We start from the raw sequence: 15,017 nt of genomic DNA on the forward strand, positions 1-15,017 counted from the left end.
TTAGTTTTTGTGGCTCGGTGGACACGTCAAGCTTTTCTGGGACGTTAGATGTTTGAGGCTCAATAGGAATCTCAGTCCCATGCCTGAACTCAAGAGATCGCTGAATCTTTTCCTCATGCTCAGTTTCTTGCCTGGGTTTAGGGGACAATTTGGTGCCTTGGTGGGGCTGGGAAGACACCTCAATCTGCTGTTGGGGCTTAGCAGAGCCCATAAACACTTGGCCAGAGGGAACAATTCCTTGCATGCACTTTTGAGATTGCACAACCTTTTTTATTGGTGGCAGAGGCATCTTGAACACTCCTTGAATCTCTTTGGCTGGCTCAAGCCAATGGGGCTCATTGGAAACTTGCCGAGAGTCAGTTGTCAATTCATATCCTTGCTTGTGCTTAGAAGACAGCTCAGTGTTTTTCTTGAGTTCAGTAGGCAGCTTAAACTCTTCCTCAGTCTCTGTGGAGGATTTAGTCATTTGTTGACATTCATTGGACATTTCAAATATTTGGCAGCAGCTAGGAGAACGCTCAATCCAATCATATGGCTCAGGGGAGCTCTCAGTCCCTTGGTTGAGTCTAGTGGACACCTCAGTTTGGTGTTTGGGTTCAATGGACATATTCCATATTTGCCCAGAGTTTGCAAAGGAATCAATTATTTGCATGGACTCATGAGACAGCTCACTTCCTTGAATGTACCCTGAAAACCTCCTAACCAGTCGTTTTGGTGGCAGGGGAACCTTGAACACCCCATGAGACTCAGTGGTTGATTCAGTCATTTTCATGGGTTCATTGGACACCTCAAATACCTGCAAGGAGTCAGGGGTCAGTTCTACTTCTTGGTTGACCTCAGGACACTTTTCATTAATTAGCTTTAGTCCAGGAAGCAGCGTAGACTTTTCCTCTGTTGACAGTTTAGTTTGTTGGGATTGTTCCGTCCATTCTTGAGATTCAATAGAAAGCTTAGTCCCAAAAGATGTCTCAATGCCTTGTTCATGTTCAGATGACTCAATTCCTTGCCTGTATTTTGGGGACAACTCGTTCCCTTGGTGGGGTTTCGAAGAACATGGGTTGATCGTGTGTGTGGATTCAGAGGACAGTTCAAACCCTTGCATGCATCCATATGACTGCTCAGTCCTCTGCCCGGGTTTGGTATGTCGCTTGAACACTTCTTGAAGGTCTTTGGCTGTCTCAATCTCTTGGTTGAGCTCATTGGACGCTGTAAACACTTGCCAGGAGTCTGTATTCAATTCAGCTTCTTGGCACAACTCATTCTTCAGCATGGATTCAGGAGGTAGCCTGAACACTATTTGAGGATCTGTGGATGATCCAGTTGGTTGCTGGAATTCATTGGACATGTCAAATACTGTCATGAAGTTAGAGGACCACTTGGTACATTCCTGAGGTCCAATTGGGAGTTCAGTCTCTTGTCCTGGCTCGATGCAATGCTCATGCTCAGGAGATAAGTAAATCCCTTGCCTGTGATCGTGGGACAACTCAGTCCCTATGTGGGATTTAGAAGAAACCTCAATGTTTTGTTTGGGCCCAGAAAATGCTTCAAACATTTGCACATCATTTGTAGGAAGATCAATACCTTCGATGGGCTCATGAGACAGTTGGATCAGTTGCATGCACCCAGAAGACCACTTAGCCCTTTGTCTTGGTGGCAGAGGTACCTTAAACACTCCCTGAGTCTCCATTGATGGTTTGTTTTGTTGCTTGGAGTCGGTAGAGATCGCAAACCCTTGCCAGGAGTCAGGGTTTAATTCAACCCCTAGCCTCTGCTCAGTACACACCTCATTCCTTTTCATAGGATCAGAAGGAAGCTTAAACTCTCCTTGTGTGTCTGTGGACAATTCAGTCAGTTGTTGGGGCTGAGATACTTCAGCTACTTTAAATATTTGCCAGGAGTTTGGTAACACCTCAGTCCCTTGATTGTACTCAGAAAATGGTTCAATGTCATGCCATGGACCAAAGGATGATTCCGTCTCTGGCCAGGGCTCAGTGGGAGCCTTTGACACTGTGCCAGGTTCTGGGGAAGGCATAGTTATTTGCTGGAGATCATTCTGCTGTGTTTCAGTAGAATATATTCTAGGCTCAAGTGGTGGTTCAACAGCTGGTCTGTGCTCAGGAGATAAGCCAATCATAGGTTCAGATGACATTTCAATTATTTGGTGGGTTTTAAAAAAAAACTCAATCTGTTGTTCGGGCTCAGTTGACATGGATTCATGAGGCAGCTCAATGTCTTGAAGGCACTGCTCAACTGTTTGTTTTGGTGGCAGAGGCAACTGGAGCACTTTCTGAGGCTCTTTGCTTTGCTCAGTCCATTGCAGGGGCTCCTCAAACACTTGACAGGAGTCTGAATTAAACTCTACCTCGTGTTTGTGATCAGGAGACTGCTCAATCATTTGTGATGGTTCACAAGCCGACGCAATCTCTTGCCAGAGGTTCGATGGCCCTTTTAGGGTCTCATGCTCCCTGGACAATTCAATTTGTGGTTCTGGCTCAGGGGAAACGTCAAATGTTTGCCCCGAGTTTGGAGACAACTCAATATTTTTCTTAAACTCTGGAACTTTCTCGATCTCTTGCCATTTTTCAGAAGAGGATTTAATTTTGCCCCCATGTTCTGGAGATGTCTCAATCCTTTCTCCTAAAGGAGAACAGCAATAGTTGTTGCACTGCTCACACTCAAGGAACACTGGAAATGGAGAGAGACGGAGTTCCGAGAACTGCTCCCCCTCATCACTTTCTACGATAAATAAAGCAGGAGAGTCTGGGGGAGAGTCAGCTTGAGGGGATCCTGCTGAGGGAGATGGGCTAAGCTCCTCAAGGCAGTCCATGTACACTGAAGCAGGAGATAAACTGTCCTCTTCTTCATGGCCCTCGAAGACCTCTGCAAGGGAGAATACATTGTTGTCATATTCTGGGGATGGAGAAGGACTGTCTTCCCTCCTTGGGTGCTCCAAATACCATGGATCATTAGTGGGCTGGTTATCGTGGTAGGTCAGCCCAGTAGATCCGGCCGCAAGCCCTGGAAGTGTTCTCATCACAGGGGCATCATTCGTTGGCTGCCCCTGTGGTGTTAGGTCAATTGATGCACTGCACCCTGGCTTGATTGATAAAGGTCCAGTAGAATGATTGCAGCAGGGCCCATGTTTTCTAGTACACTGATCACAGAATGTAGCTGAACCAAGGTTCTGTGATGTAACTTTTTGAAGCCATGTTAGATCAGGCCTGCATCCTGCAAACATAAAACAGAATGAACTATAGTTAGGATACGTTTATTTTGCCCAAGCTAGTTTTTGCTTACAAAAATGCACAATGTTGTGAATGCATGCAATATTTTACAAAAAAAATAGTATGTTCATACTAGGACAGTCAACCTGATGTAAAATGATACTGGTTTATAGTGAAAGATTTGAAAAGCTTTGATAACATGGCGGCAAATGTGGACAAAATGCTTTTGAAAGACAAAATAATATTATCAACTGATGGATTAGATTGCATGTAGCAGAAGAAAGCTACTGATATGTTACAACCATTACTTATTTTTCACATTATACTATACTATACTAAAATTAGACATAGATTTAATGCTGGCATGGTAACAGTCTCCTCTCACTGTTTATGACATCTTTCCATGAAAACATACGAATGAGGAGATCATAATTAATGGCCTAGAAAAACTGTATCTACCATTTACAAATTGTGTTGAATTACGTGAATGTTACAAAGCAAAGCAAAAAAACAACAAGACCTATACAAAGAGATCAACGCTTAAAAAAAATTAAAACCATACTCTTCTTGCTTTTAGTTTAACACAATAGTTTACGTGAATCACAGAATGGTTTGGGGTACTACTACAACTACAGCTACTACACTGTAAAAGCCTACTACTACTACACTGTAAAAGCCTACTACTGCTACTACACTGTAAAAGGCTACTACTACTACTACACTGTAAAAGCCTACTGCTACTACTACACTGTAAAAGCCTACTACTACACTGTAAAAGCCTACTACTGCTACTACTACTAGTACTGCTACTAGGCCAACACTACTGCTACTATTACTACTACTACTAACTAACTACTACACTACTGCTGCTACTACTAATTGTTACTAGCCTATTACTGCTGGGCCACCACTAATACCTGGCATACTCCACCTCGCAGGTAGTCACTTCCACTTTTCTAGATTCAAATCCAGTCATAGTTTAATTTAAAGTTAACAAAATACTACCCAATTGAAAATAGGGAAATAACCTTACCTGGGCAATCCACCTTATGCAAATGAATGACAGGAATCATTCTTGTGAAGAATTCTCAGGAGTTGAGTACATCCATTTTTGTTTTCGTTTGACTTTTCTTTTCTTTTAAGTCTTACCAAGAAGGCAAGCTTTTTTTTTGATCTTTGACAAAAGTTCTAAGAACCTACCGGTGACATCACAATATCACTCTGTGACATCATCCTTACTGCAGAGTGCTGCCTTTCCAAGCAATCTGACCTGAATTCAATTACAGAATTACACAGTAAATAATGATCAAAAACAACACAAACCTTTTTTTTGCTCATCATTGAAGTTTAGAATGTTGTGGAATATTGTGTGTCATTATGTAACACTAGATGGCAGTGTCATTTCATCCATTGGATGCATTCTCATTTCAAAACAATATACAATAGTCACAGAATAAAGATATGTAACCCGATGCAGGACAAAACATTTGATTTCCATTAGATCTCCCAAACGTGGGTGATTCCAACAAAGTTCTGAGTAAAAATTATCACCCCTGTTTTTAAGCTTCCGATTTACATTTGATATTTTCTCCACTATAATTTCTCCACAGATATAGCACACATTCCAATGAGGTTACACACATCTAGTACTTCGAAGGCTCTAGGAAAACTGTTCCTTTTTCACAGTTTTTATAACAAAGAATTGACAATGATGCAGTACGCATCTTTGCCTGAAAATAACTGAAACTTTGCATACAATTTTGTTGACAATTGTGTTTCCACAATAATGTTATAGTCAAAGTTAGATACCAACTCTGGCCTTATGGTTTCTGCCCTGAGATTGGAAGGTTGGGGGTTTGATCCCCTGTCTAATCATACCAAAGACTCTACAAATGGAACCTGATGCCTCTCTGCTTGGCTCTCAACATTAAGGACATAGATTGGGGAGATTAATGTATTATTATTAGCTACTGCACATGCAGCAGCTACTCTTCCTGGGGTCCACATACAAAGTACAGAACAGTTAAAAATGAGGTTTATATAGGAAAGACAAAAATACATATACATATATATATATACACAGTAAAGTACAGTACAGTACAGTACAGTTAAATTAGATATTTGGAAAGAAGAGAGGTGCTGTGATACAATATGTTTATCTGTTTTTAAAGCTAAACATGCCTTTTGGAAGTAAGGTCCTGTTACAGACTAGCTTCCTCTCCAGGGGGTATAATTCTACATCAAGCTGCCTCATGCTCCTGCACCTATGGGCTGTTCTGGCTCGGACAAGGCTTAATTGTTCAAAGTTTGTTTACTTAGTACACATTTGGATAAAGATACAAAGCAGTGCAACAAGGTGGAATAAAGTAAGTAATTTGTAGGTACCATAGTTCCTAACTAGACAAATGTCCTATTAACATCGATGCAATATTTGTTTTTATTTTTTACCCGGTCTAATCCCTGCCTTTTCTCCCCAATTTCGTGGTATCCAATTGTTTTAGTAGCTACTATCTTGTCTCGTCGCTACAACTCCCGTACGAGCTCGGGAGAGACGATGGTCGAAAGCCATGCGTCCTCCAAAACACAACCCTACCAAGCCGTACTGCTTCTTTAACACAGCACACATCCAACCCGGAAGCCAGCCACACCAATGTGTCGGAGGAAACACCGTGCACCTGGCGGCGTGAGCTAAGTATATACCTACTGGCCAAACCCTCCCTAACCCGGATGACGCTAGACCAATTGTGTGTCGCCCCACGGACCACCCAGGCGCGGCCGGCTGCTACGGAGCCTGGGCGCGAACTCAGAGTCTCTGGTGACCACTGCGCCACCGGGGAGGCCCGATGCAATATTTTTTTTACGCCCAGCGCTCTCAAGACTCGGCCCATTGTTGAAAAAGCATCTGCACTCAAGCACAATAATCAACATAGAGATGAAGTTCATACATACAGTCTACTTGATTTGGATTTGTTAGTGTCCATGAAAGGCATCTCTTTAACTCTATTTGTCTCTGTCTTTTTTCACTCTAAGTCTGCTGCATGGTGAGCCCGAGCTCTCCTCCTCTCTTCTGGTCCAGAGGCAGCAGGCCTGGTCCAGAGTGAACCAGCTCCAGCACCAGACTACCCAGCTCTCCCTGTTCTTTCCCTGGCCCGGCCTGGCCCAACACAGGCAGGCTGCCCAACAGGCCCGGGCACTACTGGACCAGGCCACAGCCTTGGGGCCGGCCTTCTCTGCCTTGGGGGCCCAGAGAAAGGAGCTTGCCCAGCGCACCAAGGAACCCAATTGGGAGGACCCTTCCTGGGCTACACTAGAGGATTGCCAACCTGCCTTGGTCAAAAAGCTCCATGTGAGTAGGCTATGTTTAAAATAGACATTTAAAAAAATGAGATTTCTAAAGTCAATCCTGGTTGGATTAAAAATATATGTTTTTCTGTTGATTCATGTAAGGGAGTTGCAGTGCACAGTTGAAGTAAATGTCTAATTCAATTACAAAAACTGTATATATTTTATTGCTCATTTGAATTTTCAGGGTATGTGTGTGAGTCTTGAGGGAGGCGTCCGTAACGAGGATCGCTGTGGCCAGCTGGTGCAGGAGTGCCGGCACACCTTGAATTCACTGCAGGAACGGATGCTGGGTATTGAGTCCCAGCCCAGAGACTCTAGTTTCCTGGAGACTGATACAGGGGCTGTGGAGGTGAGATGTATTAGTGTGATCACACTACACTACATACACACATATGCATACAACGCACGGACACACACAGCCTTTTGTAAACTCATCCTTTCAGAAATACATTTTCATTGCATTTTCCACTGTAAGAGCACTGCTGTTTGGTGAGATGTTTTGAAGAAACAACAAATCTGCCTGTCCCAGTAGGCTTTGCAGGAGGCCGTGGGCCACATGGAGAAAGACTTTGTGGAGCTCGAGACTCTTAAGGACATCCTGCTTGCCAGCTGCACCACCAAAGGTCAGGCCACCCTGTCTCAAGAGGTCAAAGATCTCCAGGACCAGAAGGAGGAGTTAGAGAGGGGCGTCAGCTGGCTGGCTCAACTACAGGCTGAGCAGCAGGTAGCCCGACGAGACCAGCGCATCAGGGAGGAGGTTGACAACCTTCAGAGGGTCCTACAAGGCTTGGCTGATCGTTTGGGGGACGACCCAGAAACGACTGAAGGATTCACTGATATTAGGCAGCTCCAGCAGCGCTGGCACGTCCTACAGGTATATCCTCCGGGATGAAGTTTCCCATCTTAACAGATCTAGGTTCATCTTCCCCAATCCTAATCTTAACCTTTAGTGGGGAATTGTTTGTCACTGACCCAGGATCAGCTTCTAGGGGCAGTTTCACCCTACTTTTAGCGCTCTCATGGTAGAAACATTGATAGAAAAATAAGGAATGGGCAAAGCCATCTATGGATTGTTTGAATCGTTTCCTATGAGTGGCGTATAACTATACTGAACAAAGATTTTACATAAGGAAATCTATTTAAATCATTCATTAGGCCCTATGGATTTCACATGACTGGGCAGGGGTGCAGCCATGGGTGAGCCTTGGAGGTATAGACCCACCCACTTGGCATCCAGGCCCACCCACTGGAGAGTCAGGCCCAGCCAATCAGAATTTGTTTTTCCCCACAGAAGGGCCTTATTACAGACATAAATAATCCTCAGCACCTGCAGGTGAAGAAGCCGGATGTGGATGTCCTGGGCTGGTGTGGTTACAAGTGGTCTATGGTCATGAGGCCGGTTGGACGTACTGCCAAATTCTCTAAAACGACATTGGAGGCAGCTTATGGTGGAGAAATTAACAATTAATTATCAGGCAACAGCTCTGGCGGACATTCCTGTAGTCAACAGGCCAATTGCACACTCAAAAGTTGAGACATCTGTGTCATTGTGTTGTGTGACAAAACGGTTCATAAAATGGCCTTTTATTGTCCCCAGCACAAAGTGCACTTGTGTAATGATCATGCCATTTAATCAGCTTCTTGATATGTCACACCTATCAGGTGGATGGGTTGTCTTGGCAATGGAGAAATGCTCACAAACAAATTTGTGCACCACATTTGAGAGAAATAAGCTTTCTGTGCGTATGGAAAATTTCAGGCATTTTTTATTTAAACTCATGTTGCGTTTATATTTTTGTTCAGTGTACTTATAACTACATCTGATAAATATAGGCTTAAAATTGACATGGTATAAGCTGGATAACTTAATTGTTCAGCATTTTGGAATACCCCACTGTTCTCCCGTCCATCACATACTTAGACAAACACACTTACTATCTCATGACTTGTTCAGGACTGTGACCAAAGCCTGAGGAAGCTTGCGGCACGGCTTCATCACCTGGAGAAAGCAGTAGGGTCAGAGGACACATATGGAGAATTTCAATTGGCTGTGGATTCAGCGGCCAAAGACTTAGACAGGTACCTATTAATATCTGTTCTGTAGCATTTTTTGAAAAACATGTTTTGGTACATGTGAGTTAATGTATTCTCTCTCTTTCTAAACCATTATCCTTTTCTCTCTCCTCTCTTTCATTCCTCTCACTCTTATTCACCCCGCTCCCCTCTCTCTCTCCCCTCCCCTCTCCCTTCCTTCTTTCTCCCTCCCCTCTCCCTTCCTTCTTTCTCCCTCTCTCAACCTATCCTCTCTGTCTTCGTAGCCTGTGTTTCTCTCTACATGAACGAATGCAGCTTTTTTCAGGCGGCACAGCCCTTAGAATGTCTGGGGCGATCTGTGAACTGCAGCAGTGGAACCAGGCAGCACAGTCAAATCCTCAAAAGTCTGTACAGGTACTGTAGTACCTCTGTCCACCCACATCCATCCACCATCCCATTTTATTTGTGTGGAACCTTTTACAAATACATTTGTCACAATTAAAGTACTTAAAGTAAAAAAGTACCTAAATCCTAAAAGAGTTTTGCAGGGACATTAAATATTTGTATATTGTTTCGGTTTTTAACTTCTGCGAACAAGACAAACTTCTGCGAATCAGAAAGTCACTGCTATTTTTACTGGACCAACCACATTGAGAGTAAAAAGCAATGTCTGTATGATATATTTTGTTGTCTCAATCCTTAAAACGATTTAAGAATGAAAGTTGAAGATGTTATGCTGTACTCCCATCCATTTAAAATGTTCTGAAATTGCTGTTTTTTAAAAACCTTTTCCCACAAATGCATTTGGAATGTTGAACACAGCACACAGTTTACTGAGGTTGTTCAGAAATCACTAGTTGTTTTTTAGATGTTTTTCCGCTAACGTATTTGTCATGTTGAACACAGAGGCCCGACTACCATGTAATATTAGCAAAGGGCACTTAAAGCGCACTTATACTCCATATGTCGGCCATCACAACAACACAGGTAGGAACCCGAGTGAGTTTTCTCCAATAGAGTTTCCACTTTGCTCTAATATCAGGGCCATTATCTTTGGATGTGCTCTGTCTCAACGGAAAAATAGAGGGTTTGTCATCTGGCTCCTCCATTGGAAAATACTAGGCATATTAGTGATTCTAGATGAGGCATTTCTCAGAGGGGTTATTTTTTAAATGTCAAAGCACAGCCATCAGTCTCTGATTCAGAAGAGTTTGGTTAAATGCATTCAGTTGTGCGACTGACTAGAATCCCCCTTTCCCTAACATTAAGGGCATTTTCATTTGATTTGATTTGATAATCAACTTGGGTAGGCTAGCAGTTTTCAAAGGATTGAATTTGGTGTCCAAAGCCATTTCTGATCAGGCATAGATGTTAGCGCGACACAGGCTTAGAGGACACTTTGAAGATGTGTTAGTATAAAGCCCCAAAATTGTATTTTTGCAATTATTTCATTACGAGTTTCAGTTAGATCCATGGTGACATTGTAATGCAGCAAAATATTTTGAAACGAATGAGCACCCATTGCGGGGGAATTCATCGTTCAGTCAAAACCAGTAATGAGTCTGCTTTCGTCATGCAGGAAGCAGCACCATACCAGTGTCTACATATGTGGAAAAAAAAAAAAAAAAAAAAGTTTGATGTCATCAAGAGTAGAAAATATTTTTAAAACAGGGATTTTCAAACACTGAGATTCGCGGTGACTCGGGGAGCAGAAAAATGCCCCCGTGACTAGAAACTTTTTGCATATTTTGAAAAAAATAAAAATCAGTTCTTTGTTTTAATTCTACTCAATGATGTTATCGAGTAGGCCATATTTAGGACCTTTCTTCTTATCTTTTTAACTACATCATGTAGAAATGGGCCATTTTCAAATATGTAGACACTGGTAGGTGCTGGAGATAATGAATGAGGATGAAAAGTTGTGGAATTTGGTGATGGCAGAGGGTAAGAGGAATAGAGGTCCAACTCGGTGGAAAATCTGTCTCCCCAGCAGGGTTAGTTTTATTTCGCTTTTCACCAACCAAGCAAGGAATTTTTGTATGGAGGTCAATGAGATGTGTAAAATTTTGTCAACAAAAAAATGAATGGCATATTTGCTATTTGTGATTTAATTGATATTATAGAAGTTTCGTAATGCTTATGTTGTTACGAGTGTACTGATATAAGTCGGACTCATGAAATCCTGGCAACTTTAAGAAAAAATACTTTACATCAGTGTTGTCTCAAGATGGCTATGCATATTCATGGATGAGCCTAGTAGCATAGCATCTCTCTCTATTGAATACAGGCAGTTGACGTCAACAACCCTCATCAAATATTCAAAAAAGGATTATAATAATGAGATGTATCCACCAATCCCAAGAAAGTATAGACTGGAGCTAGACAGCCTGCCTTGCCGCTTTGTGGATAACAACTCCCATTGTTAGGGCGGACATCTTGTCAGTATATCCATAATCTTTGGTGATGGGCATGCCAATTATTTTCAGTGAGCCGGCTCGTTGGTTCCGTTCAGCTAAAAGAGCTGTTCATTTGGCACCCAAACGGCACTTAGTTCAGTAGCACTTAAAAATGTACCTAAAATCATGAACAAAAATTGCGAATCTATAATGTTAAGCTTACAAAGTTGCCTGACAGTATGTCAGATCGTGATTAGTTTAAGTCCATTTTTACCTTACCAAGTTAATGGTCTGAAAATAAAATAAATGAATGCACTGCAGAAATATGTGGACCAGAAAAAGTCTCTCCTCACGTTCTATTGTTCCTGCAGTGAGCAATTACAAAAAAAATAAAAAATCTTCAGATTTTTTTTAATGAATTTATCTGCAGATGTTCGTTGTCTGGAGCTCAAAAAGCAGTAGTAATAATATGCAAATCAGGGAGCCAAATTAACAACTCTCTCAGATGTGATTCGGTTCTCGGCATTCACCAAAGAGCAGTTCAAAAAGAGCTGTTCGTTCGAGAATGACCCTTCACTAGTGTAATTTCCCTTAAACCTGTGCGTGTTTGAGTCGACTTCAGATCTAATTGATCACTCGTTAAGATTTGTAGATCAGTCAAACTGCAGTGTAGCAGATCTGAAACAGGCACGTTGAGACACCAAACTTAGTTTGACATGTTGTGGAAGTTTCTGCTTGTAGTGCTAAATAATGCTAGTTACTGCCTGTAGCAAATGTAAACAGTGTAACATCAGTTTGGACCTAGTATCTAGGTTTGTGGCGGTATTAGACTATAAATAATGTAGTGCAGTGCCTCCACCTAATAAGTAATGTACCCCTAACGATATGTACTTACTTACTAGGAAAACATGTACAATGCACACACAGTGAAACTACACAAATATATATATCTCTTGAACTATGATAAAGAATAATTACAAGTCAACTTATGAATTATTATTAAATTACCAAATTACCATTATCAACTCATTTCAATGGCATCTATGCACACTCACTGTGTACCTAAGAGCACTCATATAAACAGTGGGAATCCAGGTCACCTGCGCGTGGCCAATGAGAACAGTCCATTCACGCTCTCACGTTCAAACACGTAGATAAAAACACAGTACTCCTCGATGAAACGGGACCCTTCCAAATGTTGCTAATTACAGTGCCAATAGAAAGTATTTACACTCCTGACTTTTTCCAAATGTGTATGTGTAACAGCCTGGATTCAATTGGAGTACTACACACAATAATACCCCAGAATGTCAAAGTGGAATTTGTTTTTAGATTTTTTAAGCTAAAATGTCTTGCGTCAATCATTATTCAACCTCTTTGTTATGGCAAGCCTAAATAGGTTCAGGAGTAAAAATGTGCCTAACAACTCACATGGACTCATTCTGTGTGCAAGTGTTTAACATGATTTTGTAATGACAACCTCATCTCTGTACCCTATATGTAACGTTGTTAGGTCGAGCAATGAATTTCAAAATGCAGATTAAACGACAAAGACCAAGGAGGTTTTTCCAATGCTTCGCATGGACAATTCCTATTGTTAGATGTGTAAAAAAAAATAATGTGAAAATTCATGACCATGGTGAAGTAATTAATTACACTTTGGATGGTGTATCAAATCAGTACACCCAGTCACTACAAATATACAGGCATCCGTCCTAACTCAGTTACCGGAGAGGAAGCAAACCGACGTGGCAGCAGTGGAGCAGGTAGACAGCTTCAAGTTCCTCAGTGTTCAAATCCCTAAAGACTTAAAATGGTCCAAAAACACGCATATTTGTGAAGGCGCGGCAGTGCCTGTTCCCACTCAGGAGGTTGAAAAGGTTTGTCATGGGCCCTCAAATCCTCAAAAGGTCCTACAGTTGTACCATTGAGAGCATATTGACTGGCTGCATCACTGCTTGATACGGCAGTAGCACTGGCCTCGATCACATGGCACTATAGAGGGTTGTGTGGACAGCCCAATACATCACCGAGGCCTAGCTCCCTGCCCCCCCCCCCCCCAGCAAGAGATACCGGTGCATCAAGTCTGACACCAACAAGCCCTTGAACAGTTTCCATCCCCAAGCATTACAACTGATAAATAGCTAACAAAATACCTACACGGACTCAGTTTACCCCTGTATCTTTATTTACCTTTTATTTCAATTGTCTCTATGCTCACTCACAGGGCCCTACACATTCACACACTGTCACTCCAACACAAACATTCACTCCATCCTTTGCTCACTTATACTGACTCTACACACCCGCTCACATGCAAGCTGCTGCTACTCTGTTTATTTTATATCCTGTTGCCTAGTCCACTATATATATATCTCTACCTCCATCATGCCAGTATCCCTGCACATGTAAATATGGTATTGGAACTGACTTTTTAGATATTTATTGTATATAGTATGCTTACCTTCTTACCTAATGGTGTATTTCATATTCTTATTTCTCATGTGTTTTTTCTCGGCTTGCATTGTTGGGGTTTTCACTGTACTTGTGCATTAACTTGAAACTGCTCAGGGATTTCACCATGAGGTCACTGGTTACTTTAAAAAAAGGTAGAGTGTAATGGCTGTGATAGGAGAAAACTAAGGATGGATCAACATAGTAGTTACTCCACAATACTAACCTAAATGACAGTGAAAAGGAGGAAACCTGTAAAGAATAAAAAATATTCCTAAACATCCTGTTTGCAATAAGGCACTAAAGAATTACTTAGTCAATTTATTTGCACATTCTTTTTTATTATTATCCCGAATATAAAGCGTTATGTTTGGGGCAAATCCGTCACTGAGTACCACTTCATATTTTCAAGCATGATGGTCGCTGCATCATATTATGGGTCTGGTTGTCATCGGCAAGGAATAAGGAGTTTTAGGACACTGGGAGACAAATAACAAATAACCTAAAACACAAGGCCAAATATACACTGGAGTTGCTTACCATGACCTCGTTGAATGTTCCCGAGTGTCTAGTTACAGTTTCAATTTCAATTTAAATTGGCTTGAAAAACTATGGCAAGACTTGAAAATGTCTGTCTAGCAATGAACAACCACCAACTAGACAGTGCTTAAAGAATTTCAAAAAGACTAATGTGCAAAGGTGTGCAAAGCTCTTAGACTTACCTAAAAAAGACTCACAGCTGTAATCACCACCACAGGTGCTTCAACAAAGTATTGACTCAGGGGTGTGAATACTTATGTAAATGAGATATTTCTGTATTTAATTTTCACTACATTTCTAAAAGTATGTTTTCACTTTGTGATTCTGGGGTATTGTGTGCAGGTGGGTGAATTTAAAATATTTAAATCAATTTTGAATTCAGGCTTTATCACAACAAAATGTGGAATAAGTCAAGTGGTATGAATAGCTTCTGAAAGTACTGTATATACAGATCATCTCTCTCAGATCACATCAAGTGGCTACTCACGTCACCCAGAGTTCAGTCTCTCACAGCATCTCTAACGGTCGAGCCTCCAAGCAGGAGGAAAGAAAAGTCTTCTTCTGATGACAGTTGAACCAGAACAAATCCAACGCAGTCCTAATGGTGGTCGGGGATGAGAGACTAACAGTTGATCAAATTGGTTTACTCAGACCGAGTTAAACTAACTTTTAAAAACAATAAAACAATTAAATAGCCATCTTGCTAGCTCACGTAGTTTGCAGTGTTGCCCTCTCCTCACATGTCGGGCTGTTCTAACTGTCCGTCTCCAAAATATGTCCAACATGCAACACAATAACTACATCAGTCCGTGCTAGATAAAGCTAAAAGCAACTAGGGGGTTACATGCAGTTTTGCTAACATCAGGGAAATGTTACCAAATGGGAAATCAAGGGACGATGCTAAATCATGCTAGTTACTTCCTGTAGCAATAGTAAATAGAGTAATGTGGATGCTCTTTATACATAGACAACTCCAGGTAAGATGAATTTGACCCAAACATCAAGATTAGATTGATTAACCCTA

The 15,017-nt window shown here is 41.6% G+C and overlaps 1 protein-coding gene across 19 annotated transcripts in view; it reads left to right on the forward strand.

Annotated features, from left to right (window-relative positions):
• syne2a (spectrin repeat containing, nuclear envelope 2a) overlaps nt 1-15,017 on the forward strand; it is a 232,865-nt gene that overhangs the window by 74,942 nt on the left and 142,906 nt on the right. For all 19 annotated transcript variants that reach the window (XM_090243070.1, XM_090243079.1, XM_090243074.1 and 16 more), the window contains 5 exons: nt 6,255-6,570; nt 6,754-6,918; nt 7,102-7,443; nt 8,524-8,648; nt 8,888-9,017. In XM_090243070.1, coding sequence (XP_090099196.1) covers nt 6,255-6,570; nt 6,754-6,918; nt 7,102-7,443; nt 8,524-8,648; nt 8,888-9,017 — 1,078 coding nt within the window. The remainder of the gene's footprint in view (nt 1-6,254; nt 6,571-6,753; nt 6,919-7,101; nt 7,444-8,523; nt 8,649-8,887; nt 9,018-15,017) is intronic.

Source organism: Oncorhynchus mykiss, chromosome 8 (genome assembly GCF_057628025.1).
Source record: "Oncorhynchus mykiss isolate SJ-2025 chromosome 8, ASM5762802v1, whole genome shotgun sequence".
Taxonomy (NCBI): Eukaryota; Metazoa; Chordata; class Actinopteri; order Salmoniformes; family Salmonidae; genus Oncorhynchus; species Oncorhynchus mykiss.